Source organism: Mirounga angustirostris, unplaced genomic scaffold, assembly GCF_029215605.1.
Source record: "Mirounga angustirostris isolate CCGP_5_RB_7025 unplaced genomic scaffold, mMirAng1.0.hap1 SCAF_5, whole genome shotgun sequence".
Classification (NCBI taxonomy): domain Eukaryota; kingdom Metazoa; phylum Chordata; class Mammalia; order Carnivora; family Phocidae; genus Mirounga; species Mirounga angustirostris.
Genome location: NW_026991713.1, coordinates 14,773,750 through 14,793,488, shown reverse-complemented (window position 1 = coordinate 14,793,488; position 19,739 = coordinate 14,773,750). Strand labels below are relative to the sequence as shown.

Genomic DNA, 19,739 nt, shown 5'->3' with positions numbered 1-19,739 from the left:
CCTTTCACATCCAAAAGTCATCTGCATCAGGCTGGGGATGGGTCTCCTCTGAGGAGATGCTACTTTTAATCACAACTAAGCTATGAAGATTTCCAATGCAAAAGTGAATTTCTGTGGTTTGAGTGCTCCTTTGATTGGTTCTGTCCCCTGTTGGCTCACTGTCTCGCCAATGAGTATCGTATCCCCATGGTTTCCCTGTTAGCTCTTCTTGGCGCTTTCCAGAAGAGGAATGCAAACTTCACCCTTCTCTCCACTAAAGCTGCACTCTTTCCCCTTCCTATTCTAGATCCTCATTTCCTTAACAATAAAGAAATGTCCGATGTTACCTTTCTGGTAGAAGGAAGACCGTTTTACGCTCACAAAGTGCTGTTATTCACGGCCTCTCCCAGGTATGTACTGTAATAGTTCTCTGAAATTCAATTTTGAGGGTTACCTTCCCTAGACGGGAAGATTACTTTTTCAAAATCAAGAATTCAAGAGCAGAGGGCATTCGTGTCCCCGTGCTCACACCAGCATTCTTCAGAGCAGCTAAAAAGTAGAAGCCACCCAAATGTCCATCGGTAGATGAACGGATACACAAAATGTGGCATATACATATTTTATTTAGCCTTAAAAAGGAAGGCAGTTTTGACAAATGCTACAACATGATGAGCTCTGGGGACATTATGCAAAGAAATAAGCCAGTCACGAAAAGATAGTGTATGATTCTATTTATAGGCAGTACCTAGAGTAGTCAGCTTCGTAGGGACAGAAAGTAGGATGCTGGTTGCCTGGGGCTGGGGGCAGGGGAGGGTGGGGAGCTGTTGTTTAATGCGTCCAGAGTAGGTTCTGGAGATTGGTTGCACAACAGTGTGAATACACTTAACATCTCTGTATGCTTAAAATGGTTAAGACGGTAATTTTTCTAGTACGTGTTTTTTTACCACAGTCGTAAAGTACAGAGCAGCCTCTGGCTTAAACAGCCGTGCCTTTGTGTGACTCAGGCAAGGGCACCCATTCCTCTGGGCGCACAGAGTATGTACCAGGCACAGAGCTTTGGAGCAGAGTGTGGATGGGACTTTAGCTCCCCCCGGCCCAGTGCCCTCACACAGTGTCCAGCCTGAAACGTCTCAGGCCTGCTCTCCAGATATCCCAGAACTCTGGCATAAGCCACCCCAAATACACAGGTCTTGAACCTGACTTTTCCCTAACTGTGGACCCAACAAGGGCATAGCCCCCTCCCTGACAGCTCTGCAACTGCCCTTTGTCCTTTCGATCTGAGTTGAAATGAGTTGACCATTTAGAACCACATTATCCAAAGACCTGAACTGGGATCAGTGAAGGTGCGCAGAGGAGAAAGGAGAGGCCGGAGATGAGGAGGCCGCCGGGGTAAGCGGAGGGGTGAGGACACTGTGTACCCAGAAATGGAACCTACTGCCAGAATGTTTGCTGATGAACCTGTGTGACCAGCACTCCCTGGGTTCCCCTGGCCTCCCACTGCCTACCCCCAAAGCCAAATACAAGCCCCAGATGTCTGCTCTGCCACCACGAGAAAAATATGCTGTGCCTTACATGGTTCTCCATTACGATGCATAGAAAAGCAGGAGAGATGTTGTCCCAGGGGTAATTCTTAGTTTTGACGGCCATGGATGTGTAGGACGCTACCATTAGGGGAAGCTGGGCGGAGGGCGTATAGGAGCTCTGTATTGTCTTTACACTTCGTCTGCAAATCTATCACTATTTCAAAATTAAAAGTTTAAGAAAAGAGACACAGTTTAGCTTATTCCTAAAGGTGTATCGATGTGTTCCCAGCCAGGCACCCCTGAAGTTAAAACTTTAAAGTTAAAAAGAGTGGTTCAGGGGAGCCTGGCTGGCTCACGTCAGAAGAGCATGCAACTCTGATCTCAGGGGTGGTGAGTTCGAGCCCCGCGTTGGGCGGAGAGATTACTTAAATAAAAAACTTTTTAAAAAGTAATGAAGTTGTAACTTCAGATTCAAGGATGACATCATACTGGGGTTGCGGTCGCATTAGGACATCTGTGGCTATATCATTAATGTATTGCAAAGTGGGGGGAATACAGGATTTTATGTGTCTCTCTCATCAGAGAGTGGAGTTTTTTGCAAACCATAGATGTGTTTGTGGGTCTTTTTATCTCCCTTCTTGTGTCCTTGTTCAGGTTCAAAGCGCTCCTGTCCAGCAAACCAACAAATGACAGCACCTGCATAGAGATCGGTTACGTGAAGTACCCCATCTTTCAGGTGAGCCGCCCCCGTCCCCCCGTGGCCTGGAACATCATGCTGGTGGGCACAGGGCACGGGCCTTCCCTGAAGACATCCACCTGTGGTTTGGCTACTGTAGAGTCATCAGTCCCCTGACTCTGGGCTCCTTCTCCCACCCCTTCCAGTTTACCATCGTTTTATCCCTACAGCATTTATTGAGCACTTCCTGTATACTTAGCACTCTGCTGGGACCTGGGGACACAAGGATAAATGACCTTCCTCCCCTGGGGCCCCACAGTCCAGAGGGGGTAACTCTGAGTAACTAATCTCCTACAGTATAATGTGGGGATGGGCAGGAAAGAAAGGGCGGGGAGCCAACGTGCTCTGGCAACTCAGACTAGTGAAATCAGAGAAGGCCTCCTGATGAGGCATTAGCTGGAATAGTGAAGGCTGTGGAGAAGTTGGGGAACCATAGGAAGGCTTAGCGCTTAAAAAAGGGGGTTAGGAGATGCTTGGCAGAGAACAGCAGGGATGAGGTCCCAGAGCTGTGGTTGAGCCTAGTGTGATCAGAAGCCAAAGATGTGCTGTCCTCCCACCTGCCAGGGTTAGTGAGCCGACGATGTGGGGGACCCCGGGGCTGGAATCTGTGGGATTCTGAGCAGGATCTCGTTCCTGCAGTTCAGCTCAGGAAGCACAGCCCTGGGAAGAGCACACAGGTGGCTGAAGCTCGGGCAGGTCCGTGGGGGACTCATGCTCCAAGAGGGGTGTTGAGACTGCTCAGAGATCATGGGGGATGGGGGACGAGGCTGACTGTGACCAGCGTAGCAGGGCAAGGCTCCTGATCTGGACTTGGGAGGACAGAGCTGCAGTCCAGGACTGAAGAGCGGCATTTTCCTGTTTAAAATCAGTGTCTATCACGGGGCCTTGGGCAATTCACCAGCCCTTCCAAGGCTCCTTTCCTCATCTGGTGGATGGGAGAGAGGGGGTACCGCAGGGGGTGGAACAGCATAAACAAAGGCACAGTAGTGGGAAGTCATGGGGTGTGTTTGAGGGAAAGTGATTATCAGTCTATTCGGACAGGTCCTAAAGTATATTGGAGATTGGACCACGGCAGGCAGAGGGAGAAGCAGGCTCCTTGCTGAGCAGGGAGCCCGATGTGGGGCTCGATCCCAGGACCCTGGGATCATGACCTGAGCCGAAGGCAGACGCTTAACGACTGAGCCACCCAGGCGCCCCATCTGGATTTTTCTTGCCAGTTTTAGAAATGAAGAAACTGAGGCTCAGAAAACTTAAATCCTTTGCCCCAGTCTTAGTGCTACTTAGGGACAGAGCCAGGATTGGAACCCAGTCCACCTGGTGTCAAAGCCTGGACACTTGGTTCTGGAATCCCCTTCCTAAAGGGGAACAGTGGTAAGATCAGCTCCCATTTCTTGAACGCTGGCTGTATGTCAGGCTCAAAGCCAGTGCTTCTCAAACCCCTGCTGGACACTGGAGTCACATGGGGGGCTTTAAAAATTTCCCGTGCCCAGGCCATCCATCAGAACCTGGGCTGGGGCCCAGGCATCAGCATGTTGACGTTTCTGCCTTCCTCCCCTTGTCCCAGAGTGCAGCCAAGGTGGAGAAACCATTCTCCACACTACGGTGGCTCTCCACCTTGAGCAGGTACCGGAATCTCCAGGGCAGAGGAGGAAGGGGTTGGCTTGATAAGACACCAAAGTTGAAATGCAGAGTCCTGGGCCCCACCCCCAGAGTTCCAGATTCTGTGGGCCTGGACTGGGGCCCCAAGAATTTATATTTCTTACAAGAACCCAGGTGATGCTGCCGGTCCAGGGACCCCGATCTAAGAACCACTGCTATATGTCACCTTATTCCATCCTTCCAGCTGCCCCAGGACACAGACCCAGAGAGGGGAAGGAAGTGGCCCAAGCTCAGGCTGCTCATCACAGCCACACTGAGGTTGGAGCCAGGCCTGGCTGACTCCCAGACCTGATCTCCTAACTGCCTCCCTACTGTGGGGACTTGGGCCCTCCCCAAACCTCACCCAGCCCTGAGGAAAGAATCGTAGGCCCATTAGAGTCTGAGCATGAACTAAGTGCTGGAAAATGCACACCTCCCCACCTCTCCTGAGTGCCCGTGAAGGGGGCACCTGAGCCATTAAGCCTGGAGCTAATTGGGGAGGTTCCCGTAATAAGAACCTTGTAGTAGGCATTCAATCCGTGTTTGCCATGCAGATCCATTGAATGAGAGCCCTATGTGGGAAAGCTCGGCCCCAGAGGACTCCGAGGCCTGTAATTGCTTTTGACTGGGAAAGGTTTCCTGACCACATTAGCCTCAAGTTACTGTAACGAGGAGGGACGATTTAGCAGACCCCGGGGAATTCTCTGTGTGCTTGCCCCTTCCCCATAAAAGAAGAAAAGCCTCATTTGTGGCTTGAAATAGGCTGAGGAGGGCTGAATCCAACCCAGAAGGAGGCTCCCAGGGGCCTGTTCACTTCACTTCCATGCCGACAGAAGAATTTTAGTAAATGAGACTGCCTTGCGTTTCCTCCCCGCAAGACTGTTTAGCGTCACATGCAGGCGAGCGCTGGATGCAGCCGAGGCTGCACCTGGGGCCTCCGGGAGGCCGTGAATGCCGATGAACTGAGGGCTTCATGCAGGTATCAGCTGCCAAGAGAAACAACTCCATAAACAGGCCCTTTGGCCTCATAAGGCTTCGTTTGCCCCCTTGCAGAAAAGGCCTGTGTTGGCAGAGTCCGAAGGCAGAAAGGGCCAGCCCAATTTAAATCCCATTAGCCCCAGGATCTCCATCCGCTAAGGAAGAGGCATTTTCAGTCCACAGCCTGACCCTGAATAAATGAGATGACACAATGGAGCAGTGCTTTGTAAACGGAGGGGCCCTGTGTTCGGGGCAGTTGCTGTTACGGGTCTTACTGTTGTTGTTATTGGTTTGACCATTATAAAAGAGAGGCGCCAGGGGAATCCGTTGACGTTTGTAAGAACGGGATCCCACCATTCGCTGACGTGGTATTTTAGATGCCCATGAGCCATCAGCATGGGGGTGGGGGGGGACCCGAGGCCGTGTGGTCCTTTCACAAAGTCTCGGCCACCACTGTCAACACACCGCCATCTCGGCGACAGGGGGGTCGTTGTGGCATCCCACAGTCAGCACACAGAGGCCCAAACACAAAAGGAAAGGAGAGGGCTCGTGTTTCTGTTTAAAGTGCGCTTGCTGAGCGCAGGCACTGTGCCAGGCGCGGGAACGCAGAGATGGGCGGCCCCCGCCGGTGCCCTCGAGCTCTAGTGGGAAGTCACACTGCAGTCGTGGATGAGGTGCTGCCCAGCCTCGGGTTGCAGCTAGCAGATCTGAGAAGACTTCAGCAATGTGACCACTGAGCTAGATCCCAAAAGAGGGGGCCGAGTTCAACAGATGGAGAATCCGGGCAGAGGGAACAGCTTGGGCAAAAGCGTGGGACCAAAAGTGGTGGTAGGTTCGGTTAAAGGCAAGTGGTTGGGAGTGGTCAGACTATAAAAGGTAGATGCTGTCGCGATTAGGAGGAGAGAGAAGGGCAGAGTGGCAGATGAGATCGGAAAAAGTACATTGATCCATAGCCACTGGATTCCGAACAGCAAAAAAATTGGGAACAGTCCAAATGTCCCCAGGCTGATGAAAGGATACACAAAATGTGGTACGTTGTTCAGCAATAAAAAAGAATGAAGGAGAGATCTGTGACAACGAAGGTGAACCTTGAAAATGGGACGCAGCCAGACCAAAGAGCACCTGTTGTAGGATTCCCCTCATATGAAATGTCTGGAGCGGGCACATCCACCGTGGGTGTCAGGACTGGCCCAGGAGGAAATGGGAACAGTGGGTAATGGGCACAGGGTTTCTCCTAGAGGTGTTGGAAATGTTCTAAAATTAGACGGTGGGACGGTCGCACAACATCATGAATCCACTAAAACCACTGACCTGGGCACTTTAAACAGAAGCAGTTTGCACTATGTGAAATATAGCTCAGTAAAGCTGTAAACACTGTATTTTTTTAAGACAACTATTACTTGTAAACACACATGCAAAAGGTAGATTGAAATCAGTCACAAAGGACCTCGAATGACCTGAGTGAAAACACAGCAGAGGCACTACTGGAGAAAGATGTTTCCACCTCAGAAAAATCAAAGAGCCAACATTTACTGAGTTCTTGCCACGTTCCAGGCCCTTGCTAGCCCTGTTCCATGTCATGTAATCCTCATCACATGAGGTATGTAATGTTAGCCCCACTTTACAGATGATGAAACTGAGGCACAGAGAGCCTAACCTAATTCAGGTCACCCAGTGTTTAAGTGGCAGAACCTGATTGGAAACTGAGGCAGCCCCAGTGCAGGGTCCTTGCCCTTCACCACTGCCCTCTGGTGGCCACAGACCCACTGGAGCCTGCAGGGACCTTAGCGCACAGCCCAGCCCCAGGGCCTCATTTTACAAGTGCCCAGAGATGGGATGTAGCCAGTCTACAGATGTTTCCAGCACAGCTGCCGTGGGGCGAGACAGGGAGTCCGTGTGTCATAAGGCAGGCAGAGGACGATGGTGGAGAAGACCATGCCCACTTGGAAAGCCTACGCACCACCTAAAAAATTAACAGCTTCATGGGAAGTGGTGGCGGCCAGTTCTGCACATCTGGGGACCTCGTTCTAAAGGGACGCCAGTTGGCAAAGCTCTGGGACTTGGCACACCATTCAGGCCTCCTGAATCACATGAACAGAGCACAGCCTGGCTCGGACTGCTCACACCATCAACGAGACATTGAAACCCCCGACCCCTGACAGCTTCATCCCGGATCAGGTAGTCCCGTGGTAGCCCAGAGTCTCTCTCTGGATTTAAGTAAGAATGGTCTAATCAAACCGGGCCATGCTCCCAGAGGGGAACAGCCGCTGGTGCAGGCTCTTCAAGCCAAGTGTTTTGGGGGCAGCCGGATGGGGTGGGAGGTGGGAGGGGAGAGCGCCGATTGCCATCTCTAGATGGAGAGCAGAGCTGGGGGTGCACCTGGAACCCAGCAGACCCACAGGGAGACAAATGGCAGCACGCAATAAGGAAAACTATCCAACTAGGAAATGTGTCCTAAGTGGAACTTCTCCCACAAGGCAGCGATCCAGCAAGAGCAGATGTTCTAGAGGGACGCACAGACTGCTCGGCTGTAAGAGGATTGTGTCTGTGTGCTGACCCCGGACTGACGCTCTGCTCTCTGTGTCCTTTCTTCCAGCTGGTCATGCAGTATCTCTACCATGGTGGCCCAGAGTCACTGCTCATTAAAAACAATGAGATAATGGAGGTAAGGCATCTGTTGTGCTGTTGGGTGGGTGGCATCTCTGTAAACTCAGGGCACCGACATGTGTTGGCAGTGTCTGGGGGGGACCTGTGTTGGGTTTTCACTTGGGTGCAGACTTTGGGGTCCTGCCTGCCTCCTTGGGCCTCCCGAGGGCTTCTCAGCAGAGCCCCTACCTGGAAAACCAGGGTGCTTGGTGCACTTGCAATAGCAACTCTGCAAAATCCAACATTAATTGGCTTTGGGGCGGGGTACGGGAAGTTTACTGGGGAGGCTGAGGCCAGTTCTACTCTAGGCACAGCTGGGGCGCAAACATCAGGAGCTATCCTCGGTGACTTCTAGCATCGGAAAACATTCCTTAAATCACAATGTGTCCATTGATGCGGATGCCGGGAGCTGATTATAAGGGCTCAGGATGACTCTCCCTTCTTCCCAAGTCTCCTTGGCTCCCCCCTACCTGCTGCCTACCTCTCCATCAAGCCTGTCCTCCCCTTCTGAGTCCAGGGGCCTTGTTTCTGCTCCCTTCTGCCCAAGGCCAAGAGTCCCTGCCCCTTCCTCAAAGTGGAGCCCTTGTGGGTTTTCCTACCAGAAGCCAAAATCACTCTGGGAATCCCGAGCAAAAGGAGCCAGGATCCCATTCAGGTGTCCAAAGTCCAGGGTGCCTGGCTGATTAGAGATGTCAGAGCGCTATCAGTCCTTCAAAAGGTAACCACACACTGTGGTGAAAACACAGACTCTGGGCCAATCGGGGTTTCGATCCAGGCTCTTCCCCTTCTGAGCTGTGTGATCTTGGGCATTATTTAAACTCTCTGAACCTCAGTTTCCTCACCTGGAAATGAGAATAACAAGATCTACCTCATTGGGTTTTTAATATTGTAAGATTATATAACAAGGTGCCTAGAACGATGCCTAGCACCTGGGGATATTCCGTAAGGGCTGTGTGTTCACTGGGTGGCCCATTTATCCTTCCCTTCGGACTCCGCAAACCCCTCCATGGCCATCGCCCCCCCCCACCACCACCACCACCCCACAGTTCCTCTCTTGTTTCTCTGGACCACGCCTCTGATGCTTCTCCACCTGCAGACCAAGCTACCATCTGAGGACGTGGGCTCTTTTGTCACATTTGTTTTTATTTTAAAATTGAAATAACGAATGCACATGTAAATCACATAAATAATGCAGAAGAGCTTGTCACCAAAAAGCAGCTCCCCCTGCCCCCACCCCTGCCCCCATCCTTTCCTCACAAAGTCAGTCCCTTTGACCTCTCAGGGGCCGCCACGGCAGTATGCAAAGGGACAGAGACCCCTGCCCTCTCGGGCTCTCTGAGGGCGACAGGCATGACATCATGTCTGCTGGGAGAAGGGCTCAGAGGACGACTGAGGCCGGGTAAGGAAGCCAGACAGTGACGGAGGGAGGTGACCCGAGGTGGCATGGTCCGGGAGGCTTCTCCGAGGTGACCTTTGTGTGGACACCTGGTTGAACAGAGGGAGTGAGCCGCATCCATGTCCATCTTGCTAACTAAGGGCGTTCACCCTTATTTCCTTATTTCTGGACACGGCAACTGTAAGCATTTTTGCTTGACCTCCCGCTAGAATAGCCGTGAATCTGGTTCCCTTCAGCCCCCTCCCCTCGGCCAACTTCCTCCACAACAGAGTTCCATCCCTGTGTCTCATTTTCTAGGGTTTCCTTTGTGCTTTAAAGTGACAGACCCACACCTGTGCTCCCAGCCCTTCTCCTTGGGACATCTCTGTGGAAAAATGAGGATTTTCCCCACTGTCCTCCCTTTATTTCCACCTCCCAACCTCTAACAGGCTCTTCTTATGATTTTTAGCTTCTGTCTGCCGCTAAATTTTTCCAGCTGGAGGCTTTGCAGCGACACTGTGAGATTATCTGCGCAAAGAGCATTAACACTGACAACTGTGTGGATATTTACAATCACGCCAAGGTAATCAATCCTGCCCGGGCTGCCCGGAGCATGCGCCGTGGACCCAAGTGGCTCGGGGCAGGGAGCTGATGCTGGCCTGCCCACTCCAGGCTGAGCTGCCTGCATTCCTCCCCCCTCGGCCTCCCGCTCTAGAAAAGATGCCTTGCCCTTCATCTCGCCCCTCCAGAATACAGTGAGAGCAGGAAGTTTCCAAAGCAGAGTTGTTTCTGAAACAGTGCTTCTCGAACACAAATGTGCACTTGGGTCACATTGCAGACCCTGACTCAGCAGACCCCCAGGTGGGCCCTGGTCTGCGTTTCTAACAAGCTCCCAGGTGAAGCCTCTGCTGCTGGTCTAAGCCACACCTTGAGTAGCAAGGTTCTGGAATAGTGGCTCTCCAGGTGTGTTCTCCAATCCAGAAACAGCCTCGGCGGGAAACTTGTTAGAAATGTATATTCTAGAGCCCCATCCCAGACCCCCTGAACCAGAAACTCTGGGGGAGAGGCCCACCATCTATGGCTTTGCAAGCCCTGCAGGTGACTCTGGTGCACGCTCAAGGGTGAGCACCACACTGTTCTAGAACTGACTACACAGGAGAATCACCTGGGCACTCACTTAAAATCCCTATGCCTGGGTCCTATCAAAGACCAATTAAATCTGCCTCTGGGGGGTGGAACCTGGTAAAAGGTATTTTCCAGAGCTTCCCAGGTGATTTCAGATATGGCCAAGATTGAGAACAGCCCTGGAGACCCCCAAGGGGTCCTCCTGGTTAGGTGGACCCAACACCTAATCAGAATCACCTGGGGAGAGTCTGAAATTTTTTAGCCCTCTACCCCCCAGTGGTCTCTGCAGTGGGGCTCAGGAATCTGTATATATTTTTTTAAAGATTTATTTATTTTAGAGTGAGAGAGCACGTGAGTGGGGTGAGGAGGAGAGGTAGAGAGAATCTGAAGCAGACTCCAAGCTGAACGCAGAGCCCGATGTGGAGCTCAATCTCACAACCAAGAGATCATGACCTGAGCTGAAATCAAGAGTTGGGCACTTAAGAGACTGAGCCAGCCAGGTGCCCCAGGAATCTATATAACAAGCTCCTGGGGTCCCTGTTGTGACTTCTGCCCTAAGGCCAGTCTTGACTCCAGTGTTGGGGGGCTACTGACCTCATCCAATTCATGTCACCTGTGGGGATACTGGGACCAAGAGAATTCAAATACTTTGTCCAGATGCCATTTCATTTGGTCCCATGTGCTCAGGACAGGCACATTAGCATTTGCTAGAAGAAACGATGAAATGAGTTGCAAGCAGGAATTAAAACAAAAAAGTCTTGTTCCGTGTGACTGGAGCTCAGGACACATCTCCCACATCCGCAGCGCTGTAGAGTGACAACTGACATGAATTACGCTCTCACTTTTTGGGAAAACTCAGGCTACCTTGGAGATGTTTTCTCTCTTACGCCAACACTCAAAAGGCCCTTTTAGCGTGCATTCGCCTGTGCTAAGAACCTTGACACACCTTCCTTTTTAACCCTCCCTGCAGCCCTTTTAGGTAAACACTATCATTAGTCCCATGTCATAATAAGGAAACTGAGGGGCGCCTGGGTGGCTCAGTTGGTTAAGCGACTGCCTTCGGCTCAGGTCATGATCCTGGAGTCCCTGGATCAAGTCCCGCATCGGGCTCCCTGCTCGGCGGGGAGTCTGCTTCTCCCTCTGACCCTCCCCCCTCTCATGTGCTCGCTCTTTCTCATTCTCTCTCTCTCAAATAAATAAATAAAATCTTTAAAAAAAAAAATAGGGGCGCCTGGGTGGCTCAGTCGGTTAAGCGACTGCCTTCAGCTCAGGTCATGATCCTGGAGTCCCGGGATCGAGTCCCACATCGGGCTCCCTGCTCGGCGGGGAGCCTGCTTCTCCCTCTGCCTGCTGCCCCCCCTGCTTGTGCTCTCTCTTTCTCTGTCAAGCAAATAAATAAAATCTTTTAAAAAAAAATAAATAATAATAATAATAATAAGGAAACTGAGGCACAGAGAGGTGAAGTAACTTGCTTAAGGTCACACAGCTATGGAGATTTTTTTTATTGTAGTAAATGCACATAACATGAAATTTAGCATTTTAACCATTTATTAAGTGTACATTTGACGGGCATTAAGCACATTCACACCGCTGTACAACCATCACCACCATCCGTCTCCAGAGCTTTTTATCCTCCCAAACTGAAACTTTGTACCTACAAAACACTAAGTCCCCATTTCCCTCTCCCCTCAGCCCCTGAAACCACCACTTAACCTGTCTCTGTGGATTTGACTCCCCTAGGGACCTTATGTAAGTGAGATCATGGAGTATTGGCCCTTTGTGACTGGCTTATTTCCATTAGCACAGTGCTCTCAAGGTCCATCCATGCTGTAGCATGTGTCAGAATTTCATTTCTTTTTATTTTTTTTAAGATTTTATTTATTTATTTGAGAGAGAGCACAAGCAGGGGGAATGTCAGGCAGAGGGAGAGGCAGGCTTCCCGCCGAGCAGGGAGCCTGATGTGGGACTTGATCCCAGGTCCCTGGGATCCTGACCTGAGCCAAAGGCAGATGCCTAATGACTGAGCCACCGAGGCGTCCCATTTCATTTCTTTTTAAAGCTGAATAATATTTCCTTGTATAGGGAGACCACACTGTGTCTATCCATTCATCTGTCATTGGACACTTAGATGGCTTCCACTCTTTGGCTACTGTGGATAATGCTGCTATGAACATGCCGGGGGGGGGGGGGGGGGGGGGACAAGTATCTGTCCAAGTCTCTGCTTTTAGTTCTTTGGGGCATATACCCAGAAGTGTAAGTCTAGATTTGTCTTACTCCAAAGCACAGGTTCCTAACTTTGTGTTTATTGTCTGGCCTAATAAATGTTTGAAATATGTGCAATGATTGTTGATACTCAGAAAAGATCTTCTGATTGGTCATCAGTAAATCAACAACTACAAGCTGTTTCCTACACACACACGCACACGCACACACATGCACGCACACGCACCAGGTATTTTAGTTAAGTGAAGGTTTTACCAAAATCTGGTTTCTCAGGACACAGTACATTTTTTTTTTTAATCTTAAACTGATGACTTCGCAGGAAAGCATCCAGAGGCTGCTCTCTACCCAAGAGGAGAGCCTAATTATTAGCTTGTAGTTCTTCCCCTCCCCTGGCCATGGACACTCCAAGTGCCCTGTGAACCCAGCATCCAGCAGTGGATTTGCCGTGGCCCGTCCTCTTGACAGCGATCCATTTTAATCACTCCAGGCTCCTTGGCAAGCAGCTTCCGTAGCTCTCATATTTAATAATGCAGCCGGATGCGGTGTGAGCCCAGGCTGGGAATACACGTGTGCTGCAGGCTTTGAATACCTCTGGCAGGGAGCTGCCCGTTTGGCGTATACACCTTTGTAGCCAGAGCTTTGCCTTTTACACACACCAGCCACTGCCGCGGGCCCCAGGCCACATCCTGCTGTGTCTCCAATGCAAAAGTCAGCCCCTCGTGATACTTGCATGGAGGGCAGGGCAAAGCCAGCCAGCCCGTGCCCTTTCTCTGTGCTGCTTCCCTGGGCTCTGGGTCCTGCCCCACCACTGATGATCACATGCTGCCTGGGTTCTATTCCTGGCAGACTGGGCTGCAAATTGAGGCTAGTTTAGTAAAAGATGGAAAAGAAAGAAACCAACTCTGGGTTTGGAACCCCAGGAAACACAGGCATTTACACGCTAATAACAATTCTCCAAATGTCAACGCCCTGGGCAACAATACCTCTATATGACATCTAACTGAGACAGCTGTGGAATCTTATACAGATGAGAAGACCATCCCATAAATGCATGGCTTAGCCATCTTGTTTTCCCCCAGCAAAGCTGTTCCAAACTATTCAGTCATGAAAAGGGGGTCCTGGGGGGGCGCCTGGGTGGCTCAGTCGTTAAGCGTCTGCCTTTGGCTCAGGTCATGATTACAGGGTCCTGAGATCGAGCCCCGCATCGGGCTCCCTGCTCCGCGGGAAGCCTGCTTCTCCCTCTCCCACTTCCCCTGCTTGTGTTCCCTCTCTGACAAATAAATAAAATCTTAAAAAAAAAAAGGGGGGGGGTGCCTGGAGCTTCTGATGGCCCTTTCGGATTATCTTTCAACCTGGGAAAAAGAATAGGCTGGTTCATCAAATTGAATCTAAGCTAGTGCAGTAAGCTCAACAGTGCACTGTGCTAGAAAGAACACAGGTTTGGAACCCAAGGGATTCATTAGTGTTCATCGAGCACCCACTATTTACCAGGAACTGTATTCATCAGAATATAATAAATTAGTAAGACATAGTCTCAGCCCTTGAAAAATTATAGTCTAGGGACAGAGGTCAGCAGACTTTTCTGTGGAAGGCCAGGTGAATATTTCCACACAGGCCATACGGTTGCTGTTTTACCTCCTCGACTCTGCCGCAGTCACACAAAAGCAGCCACAGATGATACGTAAATGATGGATGTGGTTGTGTTCTAATAAAACTTTATTTACCGAAGCAGTTAGTGGGCCAGATTTTGCCCACAGGCCCACAGTTTGCCAACCACTGGTCCCGGAGATGAGAGTCCCCACCCCAGTTCTGTCAGTAATTAGCTGTGTGGAGGTAGTCAAGGGTCTGATGTATAGTCACCATTGAATAAATATCACCAAATATAAATGTAAGTATTTACTGTTCTCCATTTACACTTACTGTTCCCCACTTACACTACCTTATGCTGAGTGACATTCGTATACAAAGTGAATGGCCAGGTGTGGTAAAGGGGGATGCTCTCTGTGTCCACAGAATCAAAGATAGGCAACTCTGAGCCTCAGTTTCCCATTCTGTACAGTGAGGGCTTTTACTCTGTGACTCTAAGAGCAGGGTTCATGTTGAAAGAATGAAAGCGGGCACCTGGGTGGCTCAGTTGGTTAAGCGACTGCCTTCGGCTCAGGTCATGATCCTGGAGTCCCTGGATCGAGTCCCGCATCGGGCTTCCTGCTCGGCAGGGAGTCTGCTTCTCTCTCTGACCCTCCCCCCTCTCATGTGCTCTCTCTCATTCTCTCTCTCTCAAATAAATAAATAAAATCTTAAAAAAAAAGAAAGAATGAAAGCATTCCTAAGATCTCTCCCAGCCCCAATGTGAACATTGGGTGGTAACAAGCCCTCTCACCTGATAAACCTCACCACATCTTCTGGATCTCTCAGAGACCTCATAATTACCTGGTGCCTCTGGTTCATTCCCTTCATTCTATAACTGAGGAAACTGAGGCACAGAAGAGTGATTTGATTTGCATAAGGTTGCACATGGTTTTTATACACAGAGTTGCCGTTGGCTCAGTGAATTAGCACATGACGTCAGTGAGTTCATGGTTACAGGCGTGGTCCTTCTAAGGGCCAGTTAGCTGGGCTAGGTTCTTTTTTTTTAAGATGTATTTTTATTTATTGGCAGGGGGAAGGGGCAAAGGGGGAGAATCTTTAAGCAGATTCCCCACAGCACGGAGCCTGATGTGGGGCTCAATCCCACGACCATGAGATCATGACCTGAGCCAAAACCAAGGGTCAGATTCTCAACCAACTGAGCCACCCAGGCACCCCTGGGCTAGGTTCTGTAGATACAGTCAGTTCCCTTTCTCCCAGCCTGGCCATGTACTTTGTCCATGTGGGTCACTGGATACCAGTTGGTGAGAAGGAGAGTGATAGTTTACATTTATAATGACAACTAGCAGTGAGTGCTGACTACAGTTGACCGTTACTCTGACACTCCTTGCATTATCTCATTCAGTCTCAACAACAGACTATTAAGTAGGTATTATCATCATCCCCATTTTACGGATAGGAATTTTGAGGCAAAGAGAGATTATATACTTGCCCAACAGCTGATGGCTAAAGTCATAAATCAGGAAGGAAGGAAGGAGGGAGGGAGGGAGGGAGGAAGGGAGGAAGGAAGGAAGGAAAAGGAAAGAAGGAAGAAAAGATCCCAGAGTCCCCTCCCTTAGCTCTGCCTCTCCTAAGTGTGACAAATGACAGAATCATGCCATAAATCATCCCAACAAGACTTGGGATGCTGGTGTCCTAATTCTCATTTTGAAAATGATGAACCCAAGCGAGGGGCCAAGTGACCCAGCCCTGGTCACATATTCAGGAAGGTGGGGGAGCCCCAACTTGAAACCAAGTGTTCCAGCTCATTCCACTGAAACCCTGTTAGCACTGCCTCGTTATCATTGCACCATTCCACATCTACCAACTTAAAGTGCATCTCTAGTTTAAAGGACAGGATATTAGGGAGTTCAGAAGAATGATTCAGCATTTAGATGATTTAGACAATTCATCTAAATAAAGCAGCAGGATGTCATCTCAAGGGGCACTTAACAACTTCTGAGCATCCAGTTCATTGTGATAGACTTACAAGCTTTGGAAACTGTAGAAAAGGTCTGAAGACAGCCAGCCGACATATCCACATTTACTTCTGTGCCTCAAACCTGAGTCCCTCCACCAGGCACACGCATGCAGCTAAATACCCACCCTCTGAGTAATGGTGTCAGGCTGGAGGCAATGTCTTGGTGGTTAAGCACACAGCCTTAAGGATTGAATTACCAGGGTTCCATTCCTGGTTCTGCCCTGGACGCACTGCATGATTTTTTTTTGTAAGTTACTCTCTTGTCTGTTTCCTCGTCTGTAAATTGGAGGTGGTAATACGCCTGCCTCCAGGAAAGTTGAAGATTAAATGAGATGATGCACGCGAAGTGCCTTGCAAGGTGCCTGGCGTATTGTAAGCGCTCGGTAAATGTTCACTGTGAGTCTGTTACTCTGTTAGTTAACTGTTCACTCATACATTCAACAAAGCTAAGTGTCTGCCATCTGCCAAGCCCTCGGCGTGGCCCCTGAGCTAGGTCAACATAATCCCTTCCCTACTGGCTTAGTCTGTGAGGAACCCCGTCTCTAGATCACTTTCTCAGCCTCGGCACTGACAGCTTGAGCTGCAGGATCCTCTGCGGCAGGGGCTGTCCTGTGCATCGTGAGAGCTTTAGCAGCATCCCTGGCTTCCACCCATTAGATGCTGATAGTACGTACATCACCACCACCACCCAGTTGTGACAACCAGACTGCCTCCAGGCTTTTCCAGATGTCCCCTGGGAGGCAAAATCACCCCTGGTTGAGAAACCACTGCCCTAAATCTGGGGCGTAGGTCGTCTGTGCCCACTCGGGATTGCTGTGAGAGTCGAATGGGTTGATACTTGAAGAGCTTAGAGCTGTGTCTGCAACTCCATTCATGTGCGGGTTAGCTACAGTACAACAAAGAAACGCAAAACCCAACGGTTAAACCAGTAAGCACTTTTCAGCCCCTGAGTCGACAGGCTCTCACTGAGCCTGGCGGAGGGACTCAGGTTTGAGGCACAGAAGTAAATGTGGATATGTCGGCTGGCTGTCTTCAGACCTTTTCTACAGCTTCCAAAGCTTGCAAGGCTTCTGTCTTTTGGTCTCCACGGGCCTTGCTTCTGAAGTCAGCTGGCTGGTCCTCTGTGCTTGGCTCTGGTGACCCTGGCTGGGCTCTGCCCCTGTCTCCTCTCAGTTCCCTGGAGCCGCTCACCCTCCAAGCAGGCTCGCCTGGGCCTGTTCTGCTGCAGAGCCCGGGTTCTGAGCAAGAGCAAGAGCGCCAAGTCCACACCTGGCCCCTTAAAGCTCGCTCGGGATTGGCAGCTCTCACTGCTGCCCCCTGCTGTTGGCCTGGGGAAGTCACAGGGCCAAGCCGCGGAGAAATGAGCCCCGGCCCTCTAGGCGAATACAGGGCTGTTGTCGTCGTCAGTCTACCTTCACGGCTGTTCTCCACTCATAGGCATGCAGGCAGCCAGGTGCATTTCAGAAACATAATCTCCTCCTGCTTCCTGTCTCTCTCCACAGTTCCTCGGAGTCACAGAGCTCTCCGCGTACTGTGAAGGCTACTTTCTCAAAAACATGATGGTCCTCATCGAAAACGAGGCCTTCAAGCAGCTCCTCTATGACAAAAATGGCGAAGGGACAGGCCAGGATGTGCTCCAGGACTTACAGAGGACGTTGGCCATCAGGATTCAGTCAATCCACTTGTCCTCTTCCAAAGGTTCTGTCGTATGAAACGTCCAGAGCAGGGAACGGTCCCCGGGGACTTTCCAGATGCTGCTGCTGCATCGCTTCACACAAACACATACCAAGTTCACCTGGCGTCTGTTTTTGGCTAGGCCAAGGAGCTGTCTACTGCCTCAGCTTCTCTCGAATAAGCAATTTCAGCTCCCGTGCGTTCCTGTTGAAAAACAAAGGACATGCCACTGGTCAGATGGCAGTGGGGCCCAGCGCGCGAAGGTCAACATGGGGCAGCCAAGCCAAGCCCATCGGAAAGCACCCCTGGGGCGGTCAAACACCCATCGCCGGGACCACCGTCCAATGGATGGATTGAGGACTAAAGGTCGTCTGGGTTGCCGGTTGAGAGCCGGAGAACGTAACTGGTCTGACCCTGACGAGCGTCGTGTTCCCATGAAGGACCTTCGTCACTGCAGTTCAGGGAGAGTCAGCCATGGTAGCGAATTCGCGAGACTGTTACCAATAGCGAAGAAATAATTTGGCAAATTTTTAGGGGTGGGAACTTTTTAAAATGTTCATAACAAAACAAAAAAACAGGGCAGCCTTGTAGTTTAAAATCTATTTCTAAAAGCTTAACAGTTCATTTTCAATTGAGTTGTGTTTAGGGATCTGTGTTTTGAGCTTTGTTTTTTGTTTTCGTTTTTAAAAAAACAGTAAGTTGCAGGTCTATACTATATAAACATGCATTTGACAAGATATTGCTGATAGTCTATACAAGGTAAAATAATAATCTTGCCTTAGTGATCATGGTTACACAGAGAGGTGCACTGCCAATAATTATCTCTAACTTGATAGTTGAAAACAATGTGCATGCTAATCGTGATTTCGGGGTGAGAATAAAACACCCCCACATAACAAGACATGCATTTGCATGGGCCCGAACCAGTGAAATGTTATGTTTGTGCTTCATTTTTGCCAAGGTAAAAAATGTTCCATCACTTCTTGCTAAAAATCCATTTGGTGAAAACTAGAACATATTCCTTTCCTTTAACAATGATTCTGGGATGCTTTTGCAGAAATGTGTTCATAGATGATGCTGATGGGGGGTGGGGAGGGCGCACGCCAGGGGATTTACTGTTAATCCCAAAGTTTTCTCTGTATTCTCAGAAGATGTTAATAGTTTGTTACTAGCCAGATAATATGACTATGTTAGATTATTTTTAAAGATGAAACATGTACGATAGGAAGGATTCTTTCTGTATTCTGAGAGTGTACAGTTATAGGGTTATCTGTAATGAAAGTTTATATCGACAGGGTTCCGTTTTGCTCTGCCATATATTATAAGCAAAAGAGATTGGTGAAGTGCCACAATATTCCAAGTAATTTTTGAGTTGCTGCCTTTTTTTTTTTTTCTTGTCCGTTAATTTGAAACCTAGTTAGAAACGAGAATGACTTTCAGCCTTTGGGGTTGGCAAAGTCTCATGGGTAAACCTCTTTCCTAGCATGCCTTTGCGAAGTCGTGCCCAGACCCTAGACTCTAGAGAAGCTGCTGTTACCCATCGTACTTGCTCCCTGAGCCACCGTCCAGAGGACTAATGCCAAGTTACATGGGTGTGACCCATGGAGCGCCTGGGCCGCGTCTGCCTACATCATTGGCCCTCAAGTGATTTGGATCCACGAGGCCTCTCTCCTACTTGGTCATTTGCAAACCTCCCCAGGCCCTACCATCAGATGAAGGGGGGGTGGGTGGGGGGAGAGCGAAACTGCCTGCGGAGGAGGCCACGTTCCAGAAGATCCACAGCCAGTGTGTGAGTCACCCCTGCCTCCTTCCTCCTCTGTGTTCTCAGAAATGCTGTATGATGTTCCCTTCACCACGACTGACTTCCCCGCGAATGTCTTATGCTAGCTGGGGGCCTCTGGCCTCCGAGTTGTACCGGGGCAACTCCCGACGGGCTTCTGGTATAGTCTGGTGTGTGCTTTCTCTGTCATTAAATGATTTTCCCAAGCTGCGCATCGTGTGTGTGGTATGAGCGAGCTCTTTCCCGGCAGGTGGGGCCTGAGAACTTCATTCAGTTGAAAGACTGGAAAATGTGGCCCTGCAGAAAGAGTCGAGGAAAATGAAGACACGAGGTGAAAGACGGGCTCGTGTCGTTGGCAGTGGGCCGCCACCTGTCCGCTCTGTCAAGCAGAGGTTGGTGTGCAGGCTCGAGTCCCCGGGGTCTGCATACACCTGTGGGTGCCCCCCCTTGGAGGA

At 50.1% G+C, this 19,739-nt stretch overlaps 1 protein-coding gene across 2 annotated transcripts in view; it reads left to right on the top strand.

Moving 5' to 3' along the window:
- The window catches only part of ABTB3 (ankyrin repeat and BTB domain containing 3), a 304,103-nt gene extending 284,613 nt beyond the window's left edge, over positions 1–19,490 (top strand). For both annotated transcript variants that reach the window (XM_064590666.1, XM_064590665.1), the window contains 5 exons: positions 287–389; positions 2,157–2,238; positions 7,451–7,519; positions 9,345–9,458; positions 17,333–19,490. In XM_064590666.1, the coding sequence (XP_064446736.1) occupies positions 287–389; positions 2,157–2,238; positions 7,451–7,519; positions 9,345–9,458; positions 17,333–17,542 (578 nt within the window). In that variant the 3' untranslated portion in view covers positions 17,543–19,490. The remainder of the gene's footprint in view (positions 1–286; positions 390–2,156; positions 2,239–7,450; positions 7,520–9,344; positions 9,459–17,332) is intronic.
- Positions 19,491–19,739: the final 249 nt, after the last annotated feature.